Here is an 18437-nt window from a genome sequence, read left to right as displayed (position 1 = left end):
GTTAGCCTTTAGCCCAAGATCATATACATATGAAGACATCAATCTCATAACACATGATGGATGATGATGATGATGACGACGACGACGATGACGATGACGAATGATGATGGTGGTGGTGGTGGTGGTGATATGCAAGTTGAGTGGAAGGACCTATGAGAAAGCTTTCGTCTTCTTGTTCTTCCCAAGGGACCATACTCGCGTTAGCCTTTAGCCCAATATCATATACAAATGAAGACATCAATCTCATAACACATGATGGATGATGATGATGATGACGATGACGATGACGATGACGATGACGATAGATCATAGATGAAAGATGAAAGATGACCGTTGATGGATGATGGATGATGGATGGTGATGATGGTGCGCAAGTTGAGTGGAAGGACCTAGGAGAAGGCTTTCGTCTTCTTGTTCTTCCCAAGGGACCATACTCACGTTAGCCTTTAGCCCAAGATCATATACATATGAAGACATCAATCTCATAACACATGAGCTATGAAGTTGCCACGAAATTCAACTACCTTTTTGTCAAAAGACAGAAGATATTCGTAAGTGGAGGCCAATCACCCTCTTGAATACTAGTTATAAAATATTTGCTAAGTTGCTTAGTTCTCGATTACAAGAGGTACTACCAAAGATAATTCATGTATCGCAAACTGGTTTTATGAGGGAAAGGAGTATTATGGATAATGTTTTTACATTTCGGGAGGCCATTGCAATAGAGGTTAAAAACAAACAAAACCTAGCTATGCTGCTTTTAGATTTTGAGAAAGCGTATCATAGGGTTGACTGGAATTCTTTGGAAGGTACTATGCATCACTTGGGCTTCAACACGTCATGGATTAAGGGTGTTTCTTGTCTTTATAGAAATGCACATAGTCAGGTGTTGTTGGCAGGTGGAGTAGGACCTCTGTTTAACATTACTCGGTCTGTCCACCAGGGATGTCCGCTCACACCATTTTTGTTCCTTTTGTTTGCAGAAGCAATGCATGTATTTATATCATCGCAATCTATAGGCTTGCGTGGTTTGGCGATGCCAATTCATGGACAAGATATATTGGACTCGGAATTTGCAGATGATACTGCACTATATGTGGATGGGACTCTAACGAATTTGCAACAAGTAGAAGGGGCTTTGTCATAGTTTTGTATAGCATCTGGAGCTAAGTTAAATTGGGAGAAAATTGTTGCATTTTGGGTGAGCAAGGAACCGCCGCCTTGTTGAGCACCGCATCATACTTTCTCGTGGACTCAAAGAGGAGTTGCGAATCGATATCTTGGAGTGTAGGTTGGGATTGATTTGGTCCCATAACTACATGTTGCACCATTATTATTAACTTTGAGGAAAAAGTTATTCTTGTGGAGCCATGCTAAACTATCTTTGGCCGGGAGAGTGATAGTTGTCAACCATGTGCTACTATCTACGGTGTGGTATATAGCTTCATCTTGGATCTTTTCAAAATCGTGCATTGGACAAATTTGAAGGCTGGTTAGGAATTTTATATGGGTTGGGGAGGATAAGAGTCATGTAAGAGCGAAGGTGGCTTGGAGTACACTGATAACCTTGAAGCAATATGGTGGTCTGGGGATTATAGATCCATTAGACCAGTGCATGGCCTTGTTAGCAAAGATAATAGTTCGTGGCCTTTTACTAGGACATGCCCCTTGGAAGCAATTGCTTATGCAAAGATTGTATTGTTGTGCTTCGCCAATGGGTGGATTATGGACTAATAGCATAAGGTGGATCTTTATACCAGACAATAAACATGTTATGACCAGGAATTGGGAAGGCAAATTTTTTAATGGTCTTCTAAGAGCATGGGAGCATGTACATAAAGGATTGGGACATGGTGTACCAACATGTGAGGAGGAATACTTGAGACAAACCTTAGTGTGGAATCTGAATATGCGTTTGCCCTCAGGGCACATGTTGGGGTCCCGTACACGAGTGGATTGGGACAAGCTCGATGTAGGGCCAGGAGCATCCGTTGATGCATGGAAATCCTTTCATACTCTGAATATAAATGATAGATCAGAATTATTGTCTTCCTTGAGAGGAGGACGGATTATGTGGGACCAGATGCAGTCGGTTTTGGGGCACTCAGCCTCTATAGTATGGTCCTTTAATCCTCCCAAGTGGGAAGGGGCATTTACGAGGTTTCAAGTGCTAGTGGGGGTAAGGGGACATTTGTCTTGCGAACGATGTCAAGACTATGATGTGGAGGAAGATGGCAGTATATGTAGAGCAACGATACAACCAAAGATCTTGCAATATACTACATTCTCTAAAATAAGGATCCTTGCTTATGATGGATCTAAGTGGATCATCGACCCACAAGTTGATGTAGTCAAGGAGCATTGGAGAATTTTGGTGGAAAGATCTGTTTGATCGTGCGGAAAAAAGGTGTGGTTTTTTTCAATACTCAATTAAGATTGGAAGACACATTTTGGCAGCTCAACATAGGACTACACCACGAGCTAGTCAATTTTGAACCCATTAAGGGATCACATCCAAATTCCTAGCAAAGTTTTGGAGAACATTATGGAAAAGGAAGCAAGATATGAAAATAAATGTCTTCCAATGGCTAGTAATACATAGAGCATTACCAGTTGGCCAGTGGCTACAACAATCAGCTGGGCCGACTGCATGCATCTATTGTAGTTGTCAGATGGAGACATTGAAACATTGCTTGTGGGAATGTCATGTTGCACATCAAGTTTGGAGACGAGTGTTTCGAGTTCTAGCCTTTATGTTTAGGGATTGCAATTTTTCGTGGGGTATGGTATAGTATGGGCTACAACAACACAAATGATGTGGCCATATGAGGCATGTCCAAATGACACGATTATTAGAATTCAAAGAGGAATTATAAAGGTGGTGCAACGAAGTCATATGGAAATTCCTTACATGTTAAAGGCAATGCAAGAAGTATGGCAACTACTATGCACCACCACAATGTGGTTTATTTGGACTGCTAAGTGTTCTAAGGTGTTTGGTAATACTACTGTTCAGCTAGTGGAAAGTGTACGGAATGTCTGGATGGAGATGGTGCGTACCTTGAAAGGGCGGTATGAAGATATTAAAGGTGAGACAGATGTTGTAGTGTTGCAACGCCTCAAATTGATTGCCTATTGGAAGAAAGCCTTGTTTCTCACATTACAAAATTCAAGACCCAAATGGTGCTTAGCACCACCAGTATGGTTGTTCCCACCACCAATCACATAACTTGGTTAAGGAGTGGTGGGAGTGTTCATACTATTTATCCTTGAGGAATGGGACCTAAGGAAGAATGCAACATATCAATGGTAGCTTGATGGTAGGTCAACTTTATTGTAATAATTGTTCATAACTAATGAAAGGATATCTTCCAAGGAAAAAAAAAAACGCATGAGCTATGAAAGCCTGAGGCAAGGAGGGAGGGAAGTAGAGATTCTTGCACATCATTGATTTTCACCAAATTATGGGACAATCTACAAATGAGTTTAGATATGAATATAGGGTCACAATACACGTGTCTCTCAAATATCCAGTCATTTGCTTGCCATCTTGGATTCCTCATGGTTCGGTACTCAAACAAAATGCGAAAAATTTGTCAAATAGTCCGTAGACTTATGTATTGTGTTGCTGGTGTCCTTCCCCATCGATGACGTTCTTGTTGTTGTTGTTTAAATATGTTACCTTGTATGAAGCTCTACACGACCTTCACGTGTGTAATTATTGAAATTTCATTTGCAATAACTGAATGATCACGATTGTCAATCCTCTTAATTTCTTCCATGGGTTATGTGCTGCATTGGATCTGGTATGCCTACACATGATAACTCGAGTGTTGATTTTCACGCAATTATCGAGTAAATTGTATTCATACAACTCTTTTAGGCTAGAAATGCTTAATAATGATGAGATGAAACAAACACTATCAACATTATGTATATGAATAGAGAAGGTCAGACGAGTTGTGACAACATTGGAATAATATACATAAAGTAGGACGTGGTGGGGTCTGTATTTTCACATCTTTCTAATCGCAAAAGTTTGTGTTGTGATGGAATTACAAATGAAAATTTTAAGGCCCTTGTTGAGCAACCAAAGGTTTTGTCTCCCTCTCTTTCTTGAAAAGATGTTTTAAAGGAGACAATTCGGAATAAAATCCACCACCTCCTATCAAGTTATGCTCTTGGAAACAAGTGTTTGACCTATAGAGATATTGGCGCTACAAAGAGTATATAGATACATTAAAAAAGGCCAAGAATATGCCAAATCATAGATTACCACACCTTGTTTGGAATGTTGGACGTAAACTACAAATGACTCACAAGAGCAAAATTTGGTTGGGTAGTCTCGCATGTTCCCCAATTCATCATCACATAGAAGATAACATAAGTTAAGTTGTGTAGAAGTAACAATGAGACAACGAACAAACACACGAGGATCTAACATAAGCATGTACTCAACAACCCTTTTCTTGATGTGATCACACTAGAAAATGATATGGTCTCGTGAAGTACACTTTAGTATGCTATGGCTCCATATTTGAACCTCACCTCATAGAGAAGCACTAGTGTCGGTCATTAAAGAGATATTTCATGGGAACCCAACATTTGATTTTCTTCTGTTGTATATGTTCTCAAATGCTTATTGAGCTCTCTTTCGTACTACCAAATGCCAAATAGCATGTGCATCCCATCTATGATTGGAGGGAACATGGAGTTCAATGCATTCAAAGCTTCATATTATTTTGATTGGCTCACTATAGTACACAATGCTAGAGTTTGTAATAAATGTTGATTCAATATAAAAAAATCAACTACTCATGAGAAGCTTTCTTGTTATACTCCCCCATGTTAAGGAAGTGAATACTTTGATGCCTTGAACGGATAACTCTTATAACAAGTTAGAGGAAATCTTCATTTAGAGGGGAAATGGAGAAGATACAATGTTTCACTTCTCTCTCCAATGGGCAACAATTTATTCAAAAATACATAATCTTCTCAACATGACTATGATGCAACAAATTTTGGGTCCATATCCTACAAGATTTAAGCTATACCATAGCCAAGGTGGCCTTATTCCTAGAAGGTTACACTTCTTACATAATAGTGACATGATCCACTCGAAGTTGTACAATGTTAAGTTTATTATTTGTTTAACTCGACATATGATGAGAACTAAACCTTGTTGATACACTGTTATGAGATTTGAGTGTGATAACAAGTTACAACACCCTATCGTTGGCAATGTGGGAGGGAGAGAGCATCAACCATTGTAGAGTGTGTCGACAAAGTGATCTAGAGTCAAACTCATCCTGGCATCTTAAATAATTACTAAAATGTGTTCAACTAGACGACAAAACTTACATGTCTCAAAACTAATTAATTATTGTCAATAATATAAGAGGTGTAAACATGGTCAAAAGGCCACAATGTCTATATCTAGGCTACATTAGGAAATAAAGGGGCCTTTTAAATAGAAACATTGCCCAACTAAGACAGAGATTGTTTTGGTCAACATAAGCCCAACAAGCCAAAGCAGCAAAGCAAAGGATACCTGCCTATCGTTTAGAGGGAGAAACAATACATAAATTGCAGGCCGGAGAAACGAGCCATGCATAACGACATGGGGGTGGCTAGGGGTTGTGGGCCATCTACTTTCATAAAATAAATACATAAAGGACATCGGGATTTAGAATGTGTAACCCTTGAAGACATCCATGGATCATCGCCACACTATGTATTTATACAATGTTCCATCAATGGTAAGCTCTATATCATGGTGCCAAATGTTTAAGTAGGGGGTTTTAAGTGAACAAATGTGGTCTGCCTCAACTTTACCATACACATTTACCATACACGTTTTGATTGGATCATTCGCGAATGCGAATGCACGTAGGAGACGTATGGTTCATTCTATGGATCATTGTAAGAATGTTATATATTTTACTACGAACCAATAATATACATATATATATATATATATATATATATATATATATATGTATGTATGTCTTCTTCTCTTTACTTGTTTACGTGTTATAAGTTATAAGTTATAAGTTATAATAAAATGTAGAGATTTATTATACCTTTTTTATTTCCTTTCTTCCTTTCTTCTTCTTCTTCTTCTTCTTCGATCTTCTTCTTCTCTGTCTGTCTTGTCTCTCATATCTCAGTGCTGCACAGGCACACCAGCGTAAGGAAAAGCTTCGCCTCCAAGCCTCAAGCCTACCACGCCATGGTAAGCTCGCTCTACACTACCCCCTCCCCCTCCCCTCCTTCTCACACTGCTTATTTTTTCTGCCCCTCTCTTTTCCTATCGATCGATCTCTCTCTTTCTCTCAGCATTTTCGTACTGTTTTCTGTGTCTTCTTCTTCTTCATCATCTCTCTCTCTCTCTCTCTCTCTCTCTCGCAGTTTCTTAATACCGTCTCCTCTTTCTTCTTCATTTCGATCTCTCTCTCTCTCTCTCAGAGTTTCGTTTGCTCCATTTTCGTCTCTTTCTGCTTTCTTCCGTTTTCTTCGCACGGAGTCTCACTCCTTACCTTTCAGTCTTCCGAAGAATCAGCTCCTACTACTTCTGTGGTAGATCCAGAAGCTCAAGAAGATCCCACTGTCGTAACCGGTGAATCTCAAGGAGACGATGAGAGTGGAGAATCTGCAGAAATATCTAAAATTGTTGAAGATCAAACAGTGCAGGAGGTAAACCTCTTTCTCCGTCATCTTTCTTCATTTGTTCGTTCTGTTTAGTTGAAAGAAATTCAAGGAATTGGATTGGCCATTGCGACGGATCACACTCTTTCTTCACTTGGTTTATATTTTTTTCAGCGAAGAAGAAATGTGAGAGGTCTGATTTACTGATTTATATCTGTATATTTCTTTTCTATTCTTTCCTTTAGGAGGATAAGAGCAGTGATGCTGCTGAAATCACTCCAATTGTTGAATCTCAGACAGTGCAAGAGGTTAGAGTCAGCATCTTACTCTTTTTCGTAAAGTTTTCTCTTAGAAAAGTGGAAATTTTAGATCTTTATTTCTTTGAAATTTTTGGGTATTCTTTAACGTTGTATTTCTCTCCTTCAATTAGAAATCTTTCTTTCTTTGATTTTATCGTTCATTACTTAGTTTGCCTCTTACAATGGAAGAGATTTTCTGCTATATTATCTTCAGGAGGATAAGTCCGAGGCAGAAGTGACAGAAGAAGAAGTAACTGTAGACGCAGAACCTGAGAAGGATGGAGAAGAGTCTACAGGAGAGGAAGATAGTGAAACCCCCCGGAAATTGACTGTAAGTCTCTATTTATATACCAGACATCTGTATTAGATAAGTAAATACCTACATGACAGATCCAGTGTTTTTGTTTTAGTATATTGCATAGTAGCACTTAAAATGACATCGATTTGCTGTTTTCTATACCAATGATTGACATTGGATATATACGTCTGTGCCATGTCTAAGGTGCTCTAGCTATATTCCTCCACAGCATGTCTAAGGTTTTGTTACATATATAACTCTTTCTTTTCTTTCCTGCATTGTCAGCATTAGTGAAATTAGCTAAGAACCTGTATAAACATGACTAAGGTCTCTGAGTACCTCAATACCCTTTACATAATACAGCTCTTTTAATTCTTTTGCATTTTCAGGTTGATGACATAAAGACAGCACCAATGGATTTTCGTTTTCCTACAACCAATCAGGCGAAACACTGTTTTACGCGTTATGTGGAGTATCATAGGTATGTAATTTGGAAAAATCTAGATTCAATACACTTAATTGCACCCTGAAGATCATGCCTGTTTACCGAGAGTTTAGTTATTATATTTTATCTTCAATATTATTTGTTAAAGTTTTTTTGTAAGATAAAGAATGAGAGGGTAAAGTAAAGGATGCTAGGTCAAGTATCCTTGTATCATGCGTAAATGAATGCAATTTCTGTCAGGTCTATGAACAGTATTCCCATTTCTCAGAGGTTAGGTACCTCAGTGATATGTAGTTACCCAATTATGATAAGTATCGATTTTTAGATTTACATCATTGCTGTTCAGATTTAGGCCTGAGGAAAAACTCATAACTGAAAGAATGAACTTCCAATCTTCATAAACAAGCAGTAACAAAAAGCTTAGAGAAAAGCAAAACCGTCAGATATTAAACAACAAAGATTAGGGTGAACACTGAAGTTTTGGGTAGTTGTCAGTTTAAGCACGAGGTGTTGGAGAGGTCAGGTTTCTATATTGAAATTTTTACAGCCCGTTTTTATACTGCCTGTCTTGGAAAAGTTATATCAAAACAATGATAAAAGAAAAATCGAGGCAAAGTTGAAATGTTTTCCCATGTGATCAATATTGGGAGAATAAATAATAATGTGGTGTCAAGTTTCTGTAAGCATTTTATGATGCATCAAGCTCTTTCACATCAGAAAGGTAACAAAAACCATATTAAAAGCTTCAAGGATGGTCAAAATCGTGGAAAAAATGAAACGTTTTTCCCATGTCATAAGAATTAAGAAAGAAGTAATAAGGCTCTGTTAATTATCTGTAGGCATTTTATGATTTATCAAGCTCTTACAAGTCACCTCTGCTCTTCCTCGAGATTCCAGGAGGCCATCCATCCAATTTGTGTTGAGTTTCCCTGTTTTTTCTACACAAAATGTATAGACTGAAAGGCATTATGCATGAACAAATTAGTTTGTTCGATAGAAATGGGACCCCTGCACCATTTCAAATGGCTGGAAAGACATAAGCATAATGTTGCAGAAAACCAATCCCTGTGGATGTTCATGTTATTCAGTGCTTGTGCCAGGCATACCATTAGTAGTTATCACTTTCATATATCTTTCCTCTCATCTGAAATGATGGGATGGTCCATGAAGAAGAGGTCTCAAGCTTCTCTTCTCAGAAACATCTCATGAAACTTTCTTGTTGGATCTCCTGCTATCTTCTGCTCATGTACCAATTTCCACACGATTTGATTTTCTCTTACCCCTTGACAATTATTGAGAATTCATTCTAAAAAAGGGGACTGTAGAGGGAAAATGGAAAACCCAGAGAAAAAAATCCAGTTAACCCCAAAACAGACTGAAATTACATTCAAGGGAAATAGTACATACCCAGTGGAGGATATGTAGAAACTATTAGAAAGAGTGTCGATATTGGGGACCATATTTAACTTGGTGCAGTTTGGAGTATATTTACCAGACTAAACCTAATCTGCATAAGATTTTGAACGTGAAAGGAAAAAATTTACTTTTATCTCTCGTATTTCTTTGCATATATTAATGAGTCAAAGAATGCCAATTTGCAACTCATGTTTCCTAGTGTTCATCTTTTAATTTCCCTTACACGTTTTATGCAGATGTGTACAAGTTAAGGGCGAGGGTAATACGGACTGTGACAAGTATGCGAGATATTATCGTTCCCTATGCCCTAATGAATGGGTATGCTTCACTGTATAATGTGCAAGATTTCATGAAAATGGTTACCAATGATCAGCCAAACTAATTTTGGATTTTATGCTACAGGTTGAAAGATGGAATGAACAAAGGGAGAATGGAACATTTGCAGGGCCTCTATAGAATGGTGTCCTTGCACTTGGCTAACCAATATATACCTAATTCTTCAAATCTGTTATTGAGAATTGTTTTTGTATCATCTCAGGAGGTTTTTTTCGAAGAATAAAGAAGAGGAAACATAGGTCTAGAAATGTTGGGCATGAGTGTCAACACCCTGTGCTTGTTGATGATATGAGTATTGTAATGTGTCTTTTTTCAATAATTCAGGTATGCCCAGGAATAACTTATTAGACTCTAATAGAAAAAGTTTCATATATCTGATGGTTGCATATAGTATATGATGTCACATTCATTTTTGCACCTCAAGAAAACCGGCCTGATAGCAGGTATTCCACAACTCATGAAATATAGTTCCTTTATCTACCTTTTTTTAGTACTGAGCTACCCAAGTTGACCATGTAGATAACTGTGTATACATCAAAGACCCAAAGATACCAGCAAAGAACACTTCACTGAGACTAAAGTTATAATTTAAGTGAGCATATGGGTGGGTTTGAGCATCTCCTTAATCTAGAAAACTGACTTCCTTGGTCACCTGACCCAGAAGTGCACATTAAAAGTTAATAACAGTCGTGCAAATGTAGGTGGAGATAAGCTTGATCTATTGAGAGACACGTCATTTAACACAACTATGCCTCTTTATCCTCATTGGTGAGGTATTGGATGGCAGCACTTTATTGATAGCTATCTTTTGATGTTGTGGAGTTATTGGGATAATTATTGATAACTACCTCTTGACGTGGAGTGCTCATTGTGATAGCTTGAAGCTGTTATTATGTATCTTTAATTTTAACTTTGTCCATATGTTTAGATTGTGTAAACCCTAACATCATCCTATTTCCTGTTACATTGTCCCAGAGTAAAACTAGCTTTTCTTAGTAAGTTTGCTTTTGGTTCTTGTGTAAGATGCCCAATATAACTTTTAATAGCCTTGAAGTAGGGATGAGCTGCTCATCATTCACCAACTCCCTTTATTCACTGAGTGTAATATTGAATTTGCAAACATGCTTAAAACCCAAAGCAAATGGTCCCATAAAGTGCTGTTTATCATTCATGGCTGAGATATCCATCATCATTTTTATGCTTCTATGTGTACATTCTCGACTATGCTTGTAGATTAGTCTTTCTACGTGTGTTGCATTAGATCAGGGAAATCATAGGCCACGTAACAAGAGGGAAATCGCTTCATACATCCTCAGTGGTAGAAAGACTGTATACAGCTGTAATAGGAGAAATCCCCACTCTATTGCAGAGATATTATAAGCTCCTCTGCTGGACTATACAGTCATGGAATGTTACATAGCACAAGACTATATTACACGTGAATGTGCCAACAGATGAACAATAAGATCTAAACTATAAATGCAACCACAAGGATCCCCATTGAACTCGTAACAATGATCATATAAGCTAGCAAAATTATGTACCTCAAACCCTAAATAATCCAAAACGCCATTAAATAATTCAAACAATAGAAAACGCACTTTTTATCCTCAGGATACACCAACTTTTGACATACGCCCATGTGTCAACTCTTGCATTTATTTTCGATGCGACATTGATTTTCAGAATTTATTTTTGAGTTAGGTCGTATATTCAGCATTTATTTTCACATAATCATAACTCAGATCACATCCCCAAGCCGTGCTTGATCCAGCATCCGAACCTGATAGAGAAGTTAAGTATTTATCTTGTCTTTTGGTACCCAATTGAAATCTACATTGAAAAATATCCACTACCAGATACATACCAATTGATATATTTATGTGAACTACACCATGTTTCTCTCCAGCGTCCCTCAGATACTTACTTGCAGAGTCCCTAAATATATGTATGTCAGTGGAAATAAACTAGAATACCTAAATAAATCATTATTCAACTAAATTATGTAACATCATTCAAGTTACCTATCGAATGCTTGTGGCTGGCCACCATCCATCAGGAGAAAGTTTCCGAGATGAATTTGTAAGTTTTTAGGATCAAACTTTACTCCAGCATAACCTGCTGCACAAGCGATGCGGCCCCAGTTGGGATCTCTTCCATATACTGCAGCCTAATAAAATTGAAATCATCAGCACTTCTCATGGAATAAAGAGTTTTCAATTACAATGATTAAAGCCATAATGAGAGACAACCTTTGTTAGAGAAGATGCAGCTACAGCTCGTGCTACAGCAGCAGCAGCCATCTCAGTTTCTGCTCCCATCACGTGAACCTACAACAATTATTGATGAGAATATGAAAACATAGCAGTACAATAAACCATATTTATAGATGAAATTCCCTTCCCAGAACGAAACGTCACTTGATGATTATGGCTTGAGTTTTCCGAATAATCATTACCTCCATGAGCCCCAGCGATATTATTTAACCGTCAAATTGCAATTCATGCACAGGTTTATTTTAGAAAGAATTAGACAAATATTTTAACAGGAGGACAGAAGTGGAGAAAAATTAGATAAGTCAGATAAACGAAGGAAACAAACTTGCATCAACAAGGTTTGACTGTATTTAAATATTCAATTTCATGAAGAGTCAAAATTTTATTGAGATGGTGCACATTCCACGCCTTTTGATATAAACACTTGCCTCAATTAAACAAGTAGCTCCTTCACCATCCCAAGCAATAGATTTGGCCAGCCCTTGCAAAACCTAGACAAATTTAATGATTTCCTGATTAATAAAGATTCCAGTTTGCTGGGCACAACACACACCAATGAAGCTATGATTTTCTCTCAAAAATGCTTCAACAGCTATTTGAACAAATAACTGCATGATTAATCAGAGGTTCTCACAGCATCAAGAGCTCTTTGTAATTCTTGTGCTTCGCGACTCTCGATGTTTGAAATTAGCTGGCATCCAGAAGCACCACTTGCCAATGCCAAAAGGGTATCATTTGTACTTGTATCTCCATCAACCTGCAAGCACATTTAACAATTTCAAATTCCACGAAAATAAAGTGAGATTAGCAATAAACCAACTGTCAAGACATTTCCTCTTCCAATAAATGAACAGCAAGCCGTGACGAAGGCTTTGAAACATAAAATATTACTCATTGCAAACATAACACAGGTCGACTTCTACTAGACCCACTGTAATTTGGTTGAAGCTCCGGTTGACTGCTGTTTGTACCATCGATCGCCAAACATCAACTGCCACATTGGCATCACAAGTAACCACCTATGGAAGGAACATCTCTCATTACTGAACGAACACAATCAATATTAATGATAACAAGTAACTCTTACCCCCAACATCGTGGCCATGTTTGGGTGGATCATGCCAGAACCTTTAGCCATCCCACCAAGCCTCACACTTGTGTCTCCAATCATGGTCTCAACAGCAATGCTTTTGCTCACAAGGTCTGTGGTAGTTATCGCAATAGCAGCTTCACATGCACTGTAATATATGGCTTTCGATATTGAACACTCTCTTCCATGTTTTATCTTATGGCCCGTATCCTTAAAGCATTATACCTAAAAGGTTGAGTTTGCATGTAAATGCACTCACATATAGACACTTTTTGCTCCATGAATATTTGTTCTTTGGAAGGACATACACTTTTAAGAAGATTTGGGTCCATGGGCCAAGATTGGCCTCTTTGTGGACACTAAAAATTTCTAATTCATGCAGTACTAAAAGCAAGACATTTGTTATTTGGCTGTATCTTGATGGGTTGTTTCGCAAGTCTTTAATACTCAAGGATGAATCAACACACTTGCAGGTTGCAGGTGAAGGATAATATCCATGCGGCCATCCGAAGAACAAAGTTTGTGTATCCTCACCAGCATATCATGCAGGCTCAGAGCCATCAGCATTAGGCCCTCATGAGTCATGCATGTGGACATTTTTGGACACGGGATTTGAATCATTACAAACGAGCGGGCAGGTACAGTATTAGTTGCTAGAAGGAAATGAAATAATCTTGACGCAAAAAAGCACAGGGAATACAAAATTTTGCACAAGTATTGTTTTGCTTCATCTTCTTTTGCCTTAAAACGGATCAGAGGTTTAATTTTAATATCCCTTTCCCTCTCTCTTTCTTGATCCATTGATCCTCATATGCACTAGATGCAAAATCTATGTTGGCACTACTCTATGTAAAGGAGACAAAAAGCTATGTGGAATTAAGTATTGATACCATGCAAATTCTTCTAATTCATACAATACAATTAGTGGAATCAGTTCTGTGGCAGGTCCTGCTCCTCACTTCTGCACTCATCTGAAAGCCTTTGTCTGAAGAATATGTGTATATATGCTTTTTCCCTGCATCATTTGTGTGTAAATGTAGCTGTTACAAAATAGCACAGAGGCCAAACATTACCTATCAGCATCACTGGACAATCTTGACACGAGTTTTGGAAGCGCGTCAAGAAGACGATCCTGAAAGAGCAAGTGGTAAGTCATTGAACACATGTACACGCATTTGTTATTATAGGGATAGCAAATTAGATTCTTCCAGTGATTATAACATGCTAACACAATCACTTTTGGACTTTCATAAAAGCAGATAGAGACATCATATAACTTGAAAGATCCAATTATGGCCCAGATATACAAAGAACATCTGTGAAAGACAAGAATTCGACACAAAAAAACTACATGGAGGGAGAATAATAATTCGAAGACATATCCACTTACCTTCTTTATTCTATGTCCAATGACACCTGTTGATTCAATGAGCACAGCTTCAAGCGGTAGTCCAAGAATCTATAATAAATCGGTTGCAAATATATTAGCTCAAAAACTTGACAAATCCAGATGAAAAGGACACATTAATACAGCTAAAATCATGAGAAAATGCAACAGAAAAATATATGCATTAAGGGCTTGGTTTTTCAATTTAGAAATCATTCTACCAAAGTTTTATCTACGAGGAGGATTACCTTCATAGGTCATGTTTGATCCTATACTTAACTTTCCTACAAAAGGTTTTACCTACCTAGAAGAATGACCTTTTATGTGCTAATCCATGCATTGTCCCTCCACTCTTGACGAATCCAGAATGGACAGTTCAAGTTTAGACCAATAGAAGCCATCCATAAGTGCTTGGAACCACTCTTTCATCTGGGAATACCAACCATTGATTTTATCTTCTCCTGCTAGTTTTATGGATGAGGTAAGAGACGGTTCGAAGTAGTGCCAGTGTATCATGAGCATGCACAAAATTCCCTTCTACCAAGTCATGATGGGCTTAGGCTTTCCTGATCTAAACTGTTTCAATCATATTAATCACCATTCGCCCAGTTAAAAATTGTAGAGCAAATCGGGAAATGGAAGAGTAGACTGTTTTGGTATATCATAGAGTTTTGAATGCACATACCAAACCTTCCGTGAAGTGATTGGTATGGTAGGTTGTTTATCATGAAACATCATCCAAGCACTCTTCCTACCTTGACTGGAAAAACTACTATAGATTTTGATTTCTGCCTAACCAAAGAAAGCTCCTTTCTTTCTCTGCATGAGACAACTGAATATAGAGTTTACACACTTTAGATGAGTAGGCTGCTTTGGTAGATCATACAGCTTTGAATGCACATACCAAACCTTCCATGATGTGACTTGTATGGTAGGTTGTTTCTCATGAAACATCATCCAAGCACTCTTCCTAGCTTGACTGGAAAAACTATTATAAATTTTGATTTCTGCCGTACTAATGAATGCTCCTTTCTTTCTCTGCGTAAGACATCCAAATATAGAGTTCACGCACTTTCTACAAACAGATGCAGATCAATTCCCTGCAATGTATTGGTATTTATATCTCCTTTGGACCTTGACTATTTGCAGATTAACAACAAGCAACTTTATCATTTTCCTCTTAACAATTATTACATTCATAACATAATACTGTACAGCAAAGAACCAATTGTCGGAATGTGGGGTTGATAATGGCACAAAAGGTTTGTATTTCAATGAAACCTGTCCATGATAAAGCATACAAACCTTTGCAAGAGACCCTGCACAATCAAGCACATCTTGATATCCAGCATCACCCTGCATTACCACGGTGTTATTTCTATATTCAACAAGAAGATATGAGTTATACAATGAATAAGACAAATTCACTGAAAAATATAATACCGTAGCTGCATTTGCTTGTCCTGCATTGATCAAGACTGCTCGGGCCTGTTGAACAAGAAAACAATAAGTATCTACTCCACAGCAAGATAAACAAGTAAAGATAATTACCAGCAACAAGATTCCTAGGGCATACATTATTATCATGTCTCCATTCTTGAAGAACATGTCAAAGCAGCTTTCATTTCTGAAGCTGGAGCAACACCAGTAGAACGTCTAATGTTTCCTTCCTATCTCAACTCATGCTCCCAACTCAAACCCTATATCTCATCCCTCTGTGCTGCCCTTAATTTCAGCCCCAATCAACATAGCCTCTGAAGCTGCCTCCCCTATATCCACTCAATGATCATGCTCTCAACTCAACAAACCCTATATCTAACACTTAATATTGCCTCTTTTTCATTAATTCTTGCAGATTAACTTCCAATCCGAACTCTAGGCCATCAAACTAGTCACAAATATTGCAGAAGCAATTAACTACACAAATGCAAGAATTGGCCCACACTATGAACCAAGATATCAAAGAAATAAACGGCGTGTGAAATATAAGTGTATTCCCCATTTGAAGGACCATTCTTATAATCTTTACAGATTTCAATATGCACATCCATACTACAAGATATAAACCTCTGGATCTCTTTGTGAAATACAAGTGTATTCCCCTAAACAGTGTATGAAATATAAGTTTATTCCCCAGCATGCTTATATAATCTCTACAGGTTTCAACATGAACATCCGTATTACCAGATATAAACCTCTGAATCGTTTAGTTGAGAGACTAATTTCTCTTGGCATTTACATCATACATGAAAGAGGACATTTAGGTACAATTTCTATTTCTTTGTCACGGTTGTATTGTTACGCAAAGAACTATATGTTATAACTTGGTTATGTTTAAACTCATCATATCTGGTCTATAAAGCACAGAGGAAGATTCTAATGTTAGAAACATAGCAAAAACATTAAAGGCTTTTTATCAGGAGAGTCTTGTTTCAACTTTGCCTCTAATACTAACCGGGCCTATAAATCAGCGAGGGATATTCAAATACCAGAAACAGAGTAGAACTATTCAAAGTCTCATATTATGATAGCCTTGGCTTGCCTCTACTTTGCCACAGATGTCAGATAGTAAACCTAAGACTTTTCTTGACTTTACTAGCAACTTACTTTCGTAATGCTTAATCTACCATGATTACAGAAACCCTTAAGATGACTGTGTCCAACAGGGAATTTCTAAACTGCATTACGATATCAAAATCTAAAAACTAATTATAACTCTGAGAATATACTTTGCATGTTAAAACCAGAATTGAGTAAGAAGGAATTAAGATTCAGATGAATTGCACAGAAAACACACTGTTGATGATGTCTCCAATATCTTCCTGCAAAACAAAACGGGTGCAGCTGCCATCAAGTTTGTAGTGAAAGTACCTGTATATTTTCACGATGATATAAAATTCAGTTTGTCATTTCCCAACAGGAAGACATTGTAATTAATTGCATATTTCTCTAGACGAATAAACAGACTAAGAAAAAACCAAACAGAAACATAATTCAGTTGATGCCTGGCAGCAGAAAGACAATGGATATAAATGAAATGTTGTTTGAAGAATTATAAGGAAACTGCCCATGAAGATATCCAAACGAGATCTTCTAATAAGAAATTCCAAAAGCAGGAAAAGAATATATTCACCTGCAATTACTGCATCCACGTCACAAACAACAAGAGCAAGATCAGGCTTTCTTGTGGCTGCTCTCAGTCCACCATAAACTCCTGATGCTTTGAATCCCTTTGCTGCGGTAACTCCTCCGGCAATCTGAATAACACAACATACGCAAACCCATTGTCTAAAAATTCTATTGCATAGGCACATATGATATTACTTTCACCTTTTGAAAAGGTTACTATAACTTTTTATTTCTCTCTCCAACATCCTGCTCAAGGAAACAGTATTAATAGTCATCCAGTTGGATCACTGTCAACGCCCTCAGATGTGTAACTTGCAGCATTGTATGCATTAATTGAACCCGTTGATCCAGCAAAGCATTATGCACCAATAAATAATCATGCTCCACTAGGCACCTTACTGCGGAGGATAATTTATGGAACTTCTTGAGATAATTTCGCATGGCATGTAACTCATTAGGTCTAATATATCTTTTTGGTAGGTTTGAATAGATGTAACTTAGTACAATGTCTTTTGTTATGTTTTTGCTATCAGATATTTTATTAATCTCACTCGGACGTAACTATTTTTGTCTCAAGAGATTATCTTGCCTTTGGTAGACGTTAGTATAGTGCACAAACACACACTCTCTACAGTCTGAAAAATACAAAATTCCAAGGCAAAGAAAAGTTACTTCTTTCCAAGGACCTTCCGGGAGGAAGATGGGTGCAGCAGGTATACGTTCCTCGAGCTTTGGTTCACTTACAATGGCTTTCCACATGTGAAGAAGAGGACTTCTCTGCACACAAAAATAGACAGAACGCTCACATATTACTGATTGATAGGTAACATACCATGTGTTCACATAAAAAGAATGCCTTGGAAAAAATGATTGTATTCATATACACAAAAACAGGCAGATGGCTCACACTCAAGCTTTTAGAAGGTACCATAGTTTCACAAGAATAGAAGATATGATTGTATCAATGGCAGATGGGTTTACAACATACCATCAAGAGGTACCATTTATTCATAGAAAATCAATACTTGAATATACCTGAGTATTTATGCATACAAAAAAGGCCGAAATCTCACATACAAACGATCAAAATGTAATATATATCTTCACAGAAGG

At 37.6% G+C, this 18437-nt stretch overlaps 2 protein-coding genes across 2 annotated transcripts; one reads left to right on the top strand and one right to left on the bottom strand.

The window, feature by feature from the left end:
* Positions 1-6133: 6133 nt before the first annotated feature.
* LOC147857971 (uncharacterized) lies at positions 6134-9813 on the top strand. The gene is made up of 7 exons (XM_087327796.1): positions 6134-6235; positions 6547-6696; positions 6894-6956; positions 7162-7278; positions 7635-7726; positions 9343-9424; positions 9509-9813. The coding sequence occupies exons 1-7, from the start codon at positions 6233-6235 to the stop codon at positions 9560-9562; spliced, it is 561 nt and encodes a 186-aa protein (XP_087183922.1). The 5' UTR covers positions 6134-6232; the 3' UTR covers positions 9563-9813.
* A 1251-nt stretch (positions 9814-11064) lies between these two features.
* Positions 11065-18138, bottom strand: LOC147857970 (arginine biosynthesis protein ArgJ family). The gene is made up of 15 exons (XM_087327155.1): positions 17997-18138; positions 17329-17452; positions 16993-17066; positions 15639-15683; positions 15501-15551; positions 14199-14267; positions 13882-13940; positions 12806-12956; positions 12651-12737; positions 12353-12475; positions 12147-12209; positions 11695-11772; positions 11467-11612; positions 11310-11380; positions 11065-11225 (listed from the first exon to the last, which is right to left on the bottom strand). Exons 1-15 carry the CDS (start codon positions 18081-18083, stop codon positions 11143-11145), a joined length of 1311 nt encoding a protein of 436 aa, XP_087183281.1. The 5' UTR covers positions 18084-18138; the 3' UTR covers positions 11065-11142.
* Between the last annotated feature and the right edge of the window lie 299 nt (positions 18139-18437).

Source organism: Azolla caroliniana, unplaced genomic scaffold, assembly GCF_043228905.1.
Source record: "Azolla caroliniana isolate FFs.n. ecotype wild unplaced genomic scaffold, voAzoCaro1.0.p SCAF_11, whole genome shotgun sequence".
NCBI lineage: Eukaryota > Viridiplantae > Streptophyta > Polypodiopsida > Salviniales > Salviniaceae > Azolla > Azolla caroliniana.
The sequence above is the reverse complement of the archived record's forward strand: the minus strand, read 5'-3'. Positions and strand labels throughout refer to the sequence as shown.

Bases quoted from the DNA above. Each gene is read 5' to 3' on its own strand.
- LOC147857971 (XM_087327796.1), top strand. The intron at 6,697-6,893 runs GTAAACCTCTTT...TCTTTCCTTTAG, and splicing joins AAGATCAAACAGTGCAGGAG to GAGGATAAGAGCAGTGATGC. The intron at 6,957-7,161 runs GTTAGAGTCAGC...TATTATCTTCAG, and splicing joins AATCTCAGACAGTGCAAGAG to GAGGATAAGTCCGAGGCAGA.
- LOC147857970 (XM_087327155.1), bottom strand. From the start codon at position 18,083: ATGTGGAAAGCCATTGTAAGTGAACCAAAGCTCGAGGAACGTATACCT. The intron at 17,067-17,328 runs GTGAATATATTC...GAAAATATACAG, and splicing joins CGTGGATGCAGTAATTGCAG to GTACTTTCACTACAAACTTG. The intron at 15,552-15,638 runs GTATTATATTTT...GTGGTAATGCAG, and splicing joins GACAAGCAAATGCAGCTACG to GGTGATGCTGGATATCAAGA.